At 38.4% G+C, this 12,562-nt stretch overlaps 1 protein-coding gene across 2 annotated transcripts in view; it reads left to right on the top strand.

Moving 5' to 3' along the window:
- Positions 1 to 12,562, top strand: part of fstl5 (follistatin-like 5) — a 75,219-nt gene that overhangs the window by 7,619 nt on the left and 55,038 nt on the right. For both annotated transcript variants that reach the window (XM_037261534.1, XM_037261533.1), the window contains exon 3: positions 6,369 to 6,507. In XM_037261534.1, the coding sequence (XP_037117429.1) occupies positions 6,379 to 6,507 (129 nt within the window). In that variant the 5' untranslated portion in view covers positions 6,369 to 6,378. The remainder of the gene's footprint in view (positions 1 to 6,368; positions 6,508 to 12,562) is intronic.

The raw sequence follows: 12,562 nt of genomic DNA, 5'->3' as shown, positions 1-12,562 counted from the left end.
AAAAGTGGAGTAAGTATAATTAAAGCTGCCTGCAGTGATACATTTCCATTTCAACTGTTATTGTTTCTTTTTTGGTCAGGCTTCGGTGCTTGGAGAGTCAAATTATTAGAGTTTCACGTTTTATGGCGAGTCATCAAAATTTGCCACTATGCTCTGTTTGGACTAAATCTTTGCAAATTTGCATCCGTGACATACATGTGGTTGATCACTGGGACAAATTTATCCTGAAAGACCTCTACAAATGTGAAAAAATTGCCCAATATGGTGGCTTTCAACCAAAAGGCAAACTTCTTGTGTCTTTCAGTGTATGGCCTTTTGAGACTTTTTTTGTTGGTCTCCTCATGATAGATGTGCTCACCAAATTCCCTATTACTAAGTGAAACTCACTTGAGGGGCGGCATTTTTTTTTTAATCTGTTTTATGATACGTCAGTAGAGAGTTTGTTAGATGTCAAAATTTTCCCCATACTCCACCCACATCCAATGACCAAAACTAACAGTCTGTCTTGTACACCTGGTTGAAAAATGACCCTCAATTGGTTGACTCCCTGTGTCCTTTTTGGGCCCGACTTCTTCAGAATTTTTTGTGTGCCTTAAGTCATGATATAGCAGACATTCCTCCCCAATTCCATATTGAGGGACTACATTTTCAGAACATTCTGAAAGTGCTATCTGAGTTTTTGGTGACGGTAATGCTCTCACAGTGGTGATTTATGATAATGACAAAGAAATGAAGCAATTTCAAGAGGGCCATCTTGCATAGTTTAAACGTTGACATTTTCACGACGCGACCACATTATGTGTTTTATGTATCTTTAGGTCACTGGGTCTAGTAATCCAATTGTCACCCTAAAAGCTTTTTAAATTGAACATTCTTGTTGTTTCCTTATTTTTTTATTTTGACTTTTTATGGCGCATCCATACAATTTTCATTTCACGGCAGAGTAAGCAGAAAATGCTCCGTGGAGAATGTTGGACCATATTTCCTCTCATGACTAATAAATCTTTCAGAAAGCGGTTGAACAGCTTGAAACTGCAGGCTGACGGTAAACAACATCTTTTGTTTTGGTAATAACTACAAAAAAATGACACATGAATGTGGGCTGAGGTTTGGAACAGACCCACACTATTGCTGTTGTCCAGGAATTTAAGCCACCTGACAGCTTAATGAGATTCAATACGGACGCTGTATGAAAAATGTATTGCTGTATCGTGGTTCACTACCTTTGACCTCATGGATCACATCCCGGTTGCTGTAGACTTGGTTTGTAATGTGGCCTACGCTGACCTATTCAAAACTAAAGTATGGTGACCTCAGAGGGCTGAAAAAGATCACCATTGGTTGAAGAGTTCTGTGCGCCAGAGCAAATTGGCTGCAAATATTTGGCAACTGACTTGTCATTTCTTCAACCTGCTCCAGACCTTTTAAGAGGTGCACCACCTTTGACACCCCCAGGGAATCACTGACCCTCATTTGTTATGCGCATGTTGAGGAACTGTCAGGCTTGACAACATCCTTGTGCCATGTTTGGACTGAACACACACAGAGCATTGCTGTGCTAACACACCGCAGAGAAGAATACATCTTGAATCATCAGCCCGTGTATTATAGCTTTGAGCTACCTGGCAGGGGAGTCACACAAGGGGTATGCGTTCTTGCATGCATATGTGGGTTTGATGAACGAGACCACCTGCATCGCCCCCCCCCCCCCCACTGCCCCAGGTCTCTTGCTCCTGCGTTTTCCACTTTCTCCTATGACTCAGCTGTCTCATTTTATACATTTGTTGAATTACCTAGGGAAAAAGTGAAAGTTGTTTTTAGTTTGCCCCCCTTTTGTTGGTTTGTTATATACTATATATATATATATATATATATATATATATGTATATATTTATTATTATGACAAGAAAAGTCCATCCATCCATCCATTTTCTGTACCGCTTGTCCCCAACGGGGGTCAAATGTCCATAATACGTCCCCTAATCCAACAGGCTTCAGTGGTCCAAGTGAGGTCATGTCTCCCTCCCTTGCACACAATGTCTGTGTCATCATTGAGTCTTCAGAGGAAGATGGTGAGTGTAAATGAGAATGTGGTCAGGGTAACGAGAGTTCACATCGCTCAATAAGCACTGCACTAATGAGTCTCAGATGACTTTGGAAGTGGACGGGTGGTCTTGTTCTCAGCAGGACAATAGCGTGTGTACCACAGTTTGAACACCCCAAAATTAAAAAAATGGTGTCTCTTTTGAGATAGAAGTCAGATGAAGTGTAGCAGCCCATAAGACATTTCATTAAGTTCAAACAAATACGTACAAGTAATTGATAGTTATGTTTTTGAGTTTTACTTTTGTGAGATCGACAGTCACAACATTGTCAGGACGAACCTTGACCACACTTGCCTGAACCCAGACCAGTGGCTCTCACTTTTTACATCAAATGCTACCTAAAACTACTTTACTTAAAATATCACCAAATATGATCAAAATAATCTAACATTATGCGGAGTTTCAATATCAGGGAAAAAAGTCTGTACTTAAATGTTAAATAATAACACATACAAGTTTATGTAAAACAGTAAAGAATTGTCCTAAATATATTTCTAAAAGATTCATTTCAAATATATTGCACTCTAGTTGAATATGACTTAGCTGTACTTAACAAATGCATTGTACTGGATTAGAAAAAAAAAAAGTTTGCACATCAGTTATATTTCATTGATCTTTTTGCTTACCACTAGAGGTAGCCCGCATTGCCCCACACTTTAAGAATCAGCGCACTAGACTCTCAGTGATACCAACTCTAATATGCAAGTATTTGGGCATGGGCCAAAAATAAACATTGGATGGCAATTTTACTCAAATGAAACATCCCCTGAGCTCTAATTGGAAAGAATTGTCACACAGATGCTACTCTGTGGAGTACAGAAGAAAATAGGTTGCACTGAAAAAAGGGCAGTAGCATTTTGGATCGGATATTATTGCAAATTAATCTCATGCTGACATTTTAATTTAATCCCTTCAAATTTGAACAAGATTCTTTTGAGCCTGAGCCCGCTTTGTGCAAAGAAAAATTGGCTGGGTAGCAGCACTCAGAAGTTTTTGAAAATTCAAGCCCCTGGGACAAGTTTCGCTCACGTTTAATAGGCATGTCAATCAAACGGAAACGCACAAAAATGTCTCAAGAAGCCATTCTGCTTTGAAATGGTCATATTAGTGTCATTTTGACAATTTCCAGCGATCCTTCACAGAAACCCGCCGTGAGAAAATGTGTCCTATTGCTGCCAAATTTTAACATTTCTGTGTACAGACAATATGTTAAACCGACATAGGGAGGCAGTTTTTGTCCTAACATGTGGACATGAAATCTAATAGGCATGTCTAATGAGTAGAGCCACAAATGTTTCAAAAAGCCATAACTGAGCAGACAGGAAGTCCGCCATTTTGGTTTGAAGTAAATCATTTAGTGTTGTTTTGCCATTTCCAGGTGTCCTTCAAAATATTTTTTTCCAATTGCTACCAAATTGTTGAACCACGTATATTAGACCGATGGACACCAAAAAATTGTGAAGCATCAACGTTTTTGTTCTGTTCCTATCATATTCTGAAAGTCTTTTCAAATTTAAAATTCAGCCACCATGGCCAGTTTCATTTGGTGTGACAAAATTTGGTAGACATGTGTATCATGAGTAAACCCACAAACAAGTCTCAAGAACACCTCAAAAGGTGAAAAAAAGGAGTCCACCATTCAGTTTAATGTGGCCACCTTTGTCTCAGTTTTCCCATGTCCAGGCTCTTAAAGTCAAGTGTATCCAAGAGATTTTGTCCAATTAGTAATTTGAACCATGTATACTAGATAGATGGACAATCCAAAATTGCTTTGAATTTTTGTCATTGTGTGTGTGCAATGGATGGCAGCCAGTTTACAACTTTGGGTAACACACATTGGAATTCTTCAGCCTCTAAAGCCCATTTCACAAAGCAACATGACATTTGGTAGGCATCTGTCATGAATAGACCTGCAAAAATACCCAATGGGTTGAAACAGTCAAGGCTAACTATAGTCAATTTTGTTTATTTCCAGGAATCCATCACAGATGAACTTGTCCTAAATACTTTGCTATCAAATTAACAAAATCACATCGACTAGACAGAAGAATGAACTAAACTGCGAATCCTTTGAATTTTATTGATTGTGTCTGTGAAAAATGTCGCCAAAGCAGTTCGGAATGAGTTACATAAAGCTCACAGATGCAGAGAGATGACAAAAATCTGATGACATTTGACCCACAACTTTCTTCTGAGGAGAAAGAAAAAACAAATAGCACAAGCCAAGAAATGTTGGAAGTCCAAATTGTATTACCTTTGTGGCAAACTTTAAAGGATCTACTGTAGTAAACTATTCGTGAATGTGTGTGTGTGTTTGTGTGTCTGTGTGTGTGTTTGTGTGCATATCAGCCCAAGAGCGGCGTCATTAATAAGTCATTTAACACAAAGAGATTGATTGGCCCGCTGCCAGGAGACGATACGGATGGGGAAAAAGTAATCCGGCTCACTTTTATCTCCGCTATTGCGGCTCCAGCGAGGCGGAGAAGAAGCAGCTGCATGCGCCACTCCCGATGGGGTGGGATGCACCTCAACGGCGGGAAATAGAACGAGGCCGGTGGTTGATAAAGGTGCAAGTCGGTCAGGCGAGCAGAGAACTTTCACAACATTTTTCCGCAAGCCATCCCCAGAAAACTTTGTATTATTGTTCTGTTGTTTGAAGATAAGAAGGCAAATGAGTTGGAAAAAAAGTGTAAAATGAGAATTACAACTAATTAGTATTTTACTACATATTGTTATTGTGTATTTCAAAATCAAAGCACATAAATTACAATAAACTGTGTTTGAATATTATATCAACTGTATTATTAGTTAAACATTATTTTTATTTCAACTTATTCATATTCAAACATGATTTTTATTTAAACTTATTAATATTTAAATATTATTTTTATTTCAACTTAATTACTGTGCCTAAAAATGACACAAAAAGAAATCAACATCACTCATGACCAAACATTTAGTTGTTGTTTTAATTCTTACAACTAGAAAATGGTCCTTTTTTTGAAACATCATTTATCAAGTTCCAGGTTGTGGTCTTGAAGCAATTGGAGGCAAAACATTGTTCTTTTTCTTTTCTGACAGCAAACATTTGAAAATGCTTCATGTTGGATTTCAAACGGTTATTCCCAGCGGATTATCACAGCACCTTGAACACTCACCCCACAGAGACGCAACTTAATAACTAGTGCTGTGAAGGTTTTAAGACTCCAAAGCAGCAAGTTTGCTCGCATCGTTTATTACCTTTTTAGTTGTTGTTGCTTAATTGCCTTTTTTGAAGCGTGCTCGTTTCCTTAATTCTGTGCTAATTAGCACTTCCATTCATCGGGCATGCAGGAACAGGAGAGGGCGGAGATGAAATCTGGTTTTTTTAAGCACGAGATGGAGAGTTTAAGTGCTAACACCAATGAAAAGTGTATGTGTGTGCGTGTGTGCTTGTGTGTATGTGCGTGTGTATGCGCTTATGTAACTTTCATCGAAACTTGAGATGAGTATGTCGTATGGAAATTTAATTTTGTTCGTCTTGGCAAGGGTGAAAGAAAAAGTTGGCAAAAGTCGCAATAATAATAACTCTTCCTAGCCTATAATGAGCATGATTAAGACAATATCACAATTTCTGTAATCAATTTCATTTATCATCAGATTTCAAGTCTATTTTGGAGTAAATTTGGACAAAATCATTGTTATTTCATTCTAGGGGTGCATGCTATTTGATTTTTCGAATATAAAATATGTGCCTCACCTCCTTAAAGGTTTATTATTTGGTATAAAGGTTTACTTATTTGACAGATGGGCGGCCCTAAGTTGTTCAAGTTTTCATTATAAGCTGCGGGCAGAGGCTGGCAAAAAATGCGCAAGTGTTAGAAAATATTAGCTCTCGTGAGTCTGACTGATTAGCAATATGACCTGATATTCATTCCCCACCGTTAACACACTTTAGTTTCACACTTGTTGCAACATTATTTTGCCTCGGCGCGATGACTAATGGAGCGGTTCTTCGAGGACAAATGGAAAGTGAATTCTTTGAGTTACTCGTATGAATAAAGATGTTGCTCTCGACTGTGGAATCGAGGCCTCATTAACTCGTAAAGGCCTTGCTGTAATTGTCTTAATCCATCGTCTCGTTGTCTTCCCCCAAACTTCATCTCCTGGTGACGCGTCTATTTTTCCTTGTAATTGATCTAATCACAGAGACCATATTTGATAGCCTCGCTTTAAAAGGGTGACGTTGCTCATTATGTTTTGGGGCTTGTTCTTCCCCAACAGGACAAGACCAATGACGGCGGTCGGATGGTGGTCAGCAGCCATTTTACTGGCAGCGCTGACAGTCTTCTTCGCAGACGGGATGCCTAACAATGACCAGGGGTTGCATCCCTATCGGCCTGTCTTGAGATTCCGACACAAGGTATGGTTGCCGTTGGATGACTGGATTTCCTGTCTGAATGATCAACGATGTGTTATCAATTTCTATTTTGTGATGATAGCAATTGGCAATGAAAAAAATCTTTTGTTGTTATCACACCTAATCGTAGTGCCATGGACCAGTGGATCTTAACTTGATCAAAGTTAAAATTATGTACCTAGAATAATGAAAACGTATAAGTGGAATACGAGTACGGTACTGGAGTATGACGTTGCTAGCAAGATTTGAATGTAGCTTCTCTTCACTCTTTCCTCCCCCTCTGGCATTTCGGCCAAACGAAACGCCCAAAGACCAAAAATGACCGGTTTGATGTCATATTTTTCCAAATGTACAATCAACTAAAACACGAGAGGCTTTATCTGGTGAACCGAATGGAACACTCACGTGGGCGCACGTGGTTGCTGTGTTTCAAATCCCAACATCATATCCCTTGAGAGCTTCTGTGCCTCCCCATGAGCCCTAATGAACGACGATGTGTGCAATGCAAACGACTTGGTCACGCCTGCCGTCTCTACTAGAATCTCTGATTGCTATATTTTATTCACAACATAATACGTTAAGAAACAATAGTGACAAATAAATTAGATGCATAAGATGGGGCCAAAGAGTGGTGATTTCCCCCAAAATGATTTTAATAATCTACTGTCAGTTTAACATATGTAACAAGTGTTTTCATCACTGCAAGCTCCAACTTGAAAGACAAAAAAGAAAAAAAAAACTATCTGCCAGTAAAACCTGAAAAACTCTTCTAAAAACAAAAGGCCTAAAGCCTAAAAAAATCCCTCCAGTGCACATTACCTACACTTGTATAAATATTGTATTTCGTATTTCAAGAACCTATTCAGAACCAATAATAACATCTCAATCAAACAACTGCTTGAAGCAAAAAGAATTCCGCAAAAGCTGCCAGATCAGAAGAACGCTCTTGTCAGACAAAAAACAACCATGAAGTATCTTGCCTTGATTTGAGAGCTTTATTCTTGCTTTGATTTTAGTTTTTTTCTCAGCATAATCACAGGGTCAATACAGTATTACAGAGTTGACGTTAGAATAACAGAAAATAACCCACATAGTTTTGACAAACCTACTCTTTATGAGTCCAAAGATAACATGGAAGAAAGACAACACAAGATCAAAATGTTCATCCGTTTCTGCCACTTCCAACAAATCAGTGACTTTCTCAGTTACTTATTCATCGTGACAGCAGTTGAGGCAAGCATTCAAAGCGATGCTATTGTGCGTTAACGCACGACAACAGAAAAAGAATGTTCTGCTTTTGTCTCGCTGAATAGGAGTGCCATCCGTCATCGGAAACCAAATCGATCAAAGGAACGAATGTGCGGCTCGGACAGGACTGCCGAGTCATTCGTTTTTTCAGCACAAATATCAATCGGAAGCTAAAATAATGGACTTTTACTGCAAAGGGGATCAAAGGCAGCATCTCTGATGTTCAAATATTGTGGTGCCCTGAGATACAAGTTAAAGTCTTTCAGCGACTGCGATTGTATCTCAAAAGACATGTACCTCAAATTATGAATGGAAATGATATGAATCCATTTCAGCCACCCTTTCCAGTCCAAAAAACTTCATATCATGTATTTTCTAATGAGGGGAAATATCACTATAATAGTAAAGGGCTGTGACACTGATTGATGCACAGTTTTTGACAGTCCCTGGCGATTTCTCTGTGTTATACCAAAAAAAAACCAGCACATATACAGTCAACAGAGGAATAGTTTCTGCCATTTTGCAATAAGTTATAATTAAAAAAAGTAACGTGGATTTTTTACATGTGAATATGTAAAAAGCAACAGCATAAAAAAGGTTTGTATACCTTAATTAAGCAGTGGCATCATTCATTGCATGTTACATCAATCAAGGGAGAGAATGACTTTTTTCAGCAAGATGATTAAAAAACCATCACAGCCATCATTAAAAATGATTGAAACCCCCAAAGCAGATTTGTGCCCTTTTCCAAACAGCTGTTTAAAAAAAAAATCCATGTGGATTTGTCCAACATTGTGGTATGAGGCGTACACAAGCTTGCACTTGCAAAAGAAACCAGCAAAAACAGCAAATATCGGCTTTTATCTCACTTAATAGTCGTGCCGTTGCTCATTGGATACTACATCAATCAAAGGAAAAAATGTGTGTCTCAGACAGGATTGCTGTATCATTATTTTTCTCCATAGTGACGGAAATCGGAAGCTGAATATTAGACTTTCTCTGCAAGAGCAAAAATACAAAAAAAAGCAGCAAAGAAAAAAACTTCAAATCAATAGAGAAAGAAATCAATAGACTGTAATTTTTGAGAGATTTCGACCTTTAACAAACAGAAAAAAAACAAAGTTCAAATCAATAGAGAAAGAAATCAATAGACTGAGATTTTTGAGAGATTTTGCCCTTTTCCAAACAGTTTGCTTCCCAAAATCCACATGGATTTCTCAGACCTTTTTGTGGCATCTTTTGCTTGCTACAACATTAAAAGAGCTTGTATCTTGTTTAATAGCAGTCCCATCACTCATTGGAAATAGAAGTAGCTTGTGTCATTCGATTTCTCTGTCCCGACACATATCAGAAGGCAAATATTAGACTTTTTTGTTTTGCAAGAGGATTAAAAACAGCGAATTTAATCGATGTGAATTTTTGGATGTTGTCTCAACAGTTTTCATTCAAAAATACAGATAGATGGAGCTTTGTAGCAGAAAAAAATATTGTCCTCACTAAAGCTAGCAACAACAACAAAAATCAGTTTTTATCTCCTTTAATAGCGGTATCATCACTCACCGGATGCTTCATCAATCAAAAAGAAAAATGTGCGACTGTGACAGAGCTGCTTTGTCATTACTTTTCACTGTTCGGAAGTTTAATGTGAGACTTTCTGAAAAAGATCAAATCCACACTGCGACTGCATACTTATAAACAGTGGAGAACTCGATTAGATTGTTATTTTTGTGAATTCCCGTCCTTTTACCAAAATATTTCCATCAAAAACACTATGAATCATTTTCATTCTGGTGTTTGGTTATATTCTCATACACCATGCAATGACGTCAACACAAACAAAATGGAGTCAAAGGGCCAGCCACGTGCTCGCGCAAAATCCCGCAGACTGCCGGCCGTGCATTGGCCGGGCTACGCAGCTAATCCAGATTAACATAGATTGAGTGGGGATGGAATAGAGTGGGGGGTTGGGGTTGGGTGTTTAGGTCCGCAAAGGAGAGGAGGATTGTGATGAAGAGGCCAAAAAAACAAAGCTGAAATAGAATTAGAAACAACCCATTTTCATACAAAAGGTACAGCTACGAAAAAAGACATTTGGTAAAAATCAGTAGGTGGTCTTGTTAAAGTGCTACAAATTTTCAAAATGGATAGAATTAGTTTGTTTTGATAATTATTACAGACAAAACGTGCCAGGTTGGTCAAAATCCAAACACTGGGGATTTATATACAGTATATATATATATATATATATATATACGTATATATAAAAAAGCACTTCGGAATGGAATGTTTACAAAGAGATAGTCAGAGATTATGAGATGATGTGGGTGGTCACCCAGGGGTTTGGCTGAATGGCGCCCCCTACAGGTGGGAGGCGAGCTGCTTCACTGCCCCCAGAAGCCCCGAGGGAAATCACTCTGTTCAAACAAAATGAGTGTGAATTGTTTGTGTGGGTATCCTATGCAAATAAGGCTTGGGCTAATGTCGCCTCCACCTGTGGAGCTTTGCTAAATGTCAGCTGCTCAACACTGCAAGCGAGGAGGCAGGAATAAGATGCAGTCACAGGTGGCCACTACTTTGCTCAGCCGGCTTAGCCCACTAAAATGAAAATAGAGAGGTATTCATTTCACCCTTCACTGCAAGTTTTTGTCATCAAAAACCTGGATTTTTAATTTACTCTTGCAAGAACATTCCCATTTAATCAACTTCTGAGACAACTACTATTTTGTTGTACCCGCTAAAATCTGTTTACGATTGAACATATTAATAAATGAACTTAAATAAATACATTTAAGTGTAAATATGCCACAAACTGGGATACTGCGTTAGTACTATGTCCGCCTCACAGTTCAGAGGTTGCGGGTTCAATTCCACCTCCAGCCCTACCTATGTGGAGTTTGCATGTTCTCCCCGTGCCTGCGTGCGTTTTCTCCGGGCACTCTGGTTTCCTCCCATTCCCACTTCCCAAAAACATGCGTGGTAGGCTGATTGAGCACCCCAAATTGCCCGTAGGTGCGAGTACGAGTGTGGATGGTTGTTCGTCTCTGTGTGCCCTGCGATTGGCTGGCAACCAGTTCAGGGTGTCCCCCGCCGACTGCCCGATGACTGCTGGGATAGGCTCCAGCATGCCCGCGACCCCCGTGGGGTAAAGTAATACAGAAAATGGATGGATGCCACAAACTATGACCCCCAAAGCACTGTCAAATATATCCCAAATTGATCCTACATTGCCCTTAAAAATAGCGTGTAGAGCTTTAAATTAAATAAAAAATATATATAAGAAAAACAATGCTTGTACAGTTGGAGTGAATCATATGGAATGCCAAATCATAATTGGGGTGAATCACATGATATCATCATTGGAGTGAATTGTATTATTAAGCGAGTCATACCGTATCGTATTTGGAGCAAATTGCCTTGTATTGTAATTGAATGAATTTTATTGTGTTGTAATTGAAGTAAATTGTATTTTATCTCATTGTAATTGGAGGGAATCATATCATGCTAATTAGAGTTAATTGTATCAAGAGAGAATTGTGTCAGTCTTGGATTGAATCATGTCGTATCTGCAGTGAATTGTGTCGTAGTTGGAGTGAATCGAATTTTGAATTGTATCGTAACGGAATTTCGGTTTCTTTGTGTGTCTTGACATATGAAGGGATTGACAATAAAGCTGACTTTGACTTTTGACTTTGACTTAAATGGAGCGAACGATGCATCCCATTGTAATCGGGGCAAATATTTTCATATCGCGATTGCAGTGAATTGTATCTCATTGCAGTGAAATATTTTGGCGCCATCAAAATGATATTGTTATTAGAGTAGCCTAAGATGTATTATCTCGTAATTTGACAGAATTGTTTCATAATCAAAATCAATCATCTATCATTTTTTAAATGAATCCCATTGTAATTTCAGTGGATCATTCGAATGTCATGAATCATATCAAGCTGGAGTTAATCGCTTTTTGTTGAGCGAGGGGTTTGGTGTTTTCCATGGCTATTTTCAGCAAGCATTTTCAGCAAGCAGCATCTGTGGCTGTTGATTATTGACCTGTTGCATAATGCATCTTGTTCTTCATAACACCTCCCCAGCCAGCTAGCCAGCCAGCCAGCTTGGAGTTTTCTGAGCAAGAACAAGAACAAATGTTGCAGAAATCAAATATTTATGTCTGCTTCTTCCGCATTCTCGCATCACGCTGCTGGAGATGCTGCAAACTGTCTTTTCCAGCAGCATTAAATGCACCACTCTCTCTTTCCCCGAGACACTTTCCACGGACTTGTGACTGAACTATTTATTCCTTTGTGGGGAATAATCAGGTTCACTGTGACAAAAATTGCTGCCTGCGGAGTTGTTTGGAAGATCGCCTCCTCGATGTTCATGCCCTGTATTTACTGGGAAATGGTGGCTGAACAAAGGGGTGTTTATCGAAACATAGGATTCAAATATATGTTTGCCATTTCAGTGTATTTTTTTTTAAATATAAAGACATTATTCAAATGATGTCACAATAATGTATTGTATACTGTCCTCTTATTTAAGTTTTGTAACTTATTCACAGTTTTAGTTATTTTATTATTATTTTTTTCTCTTTAAATAATGTATTAACTTTACATTAATTGTTGTCTTTCTTTTTTTTACGGCAAGTGCCACCTGAATATATGTTTTGTTTCAAGTATATTTTATATTATTGTAAGCCAACATCATTGCACGGTTTGAAAAGTAATGCTGTGCTTAACATTCATTCAAACGTGTAGCATTTAGGAATTAATTAAAAATTCGACTTAAAATCCTTAAAAACAGTTTTGAGAGA

Source organism: Syngnathus acus, chromosome 10, assembly GCF_901709675.1.
Source record: "Syngnathus acus chromosome 10, fSynAcu1.2, whole genome shotgun sequence".
NCBI lineage: Eukaryota > Metazoa > Chordata > Actinopteri > Syngnathiformes > Syngnathidae > Syngnathus > Syngnathus acus.
This window is presented reverse-complemented; position numbering and strand designations above follow the sequence as displayed.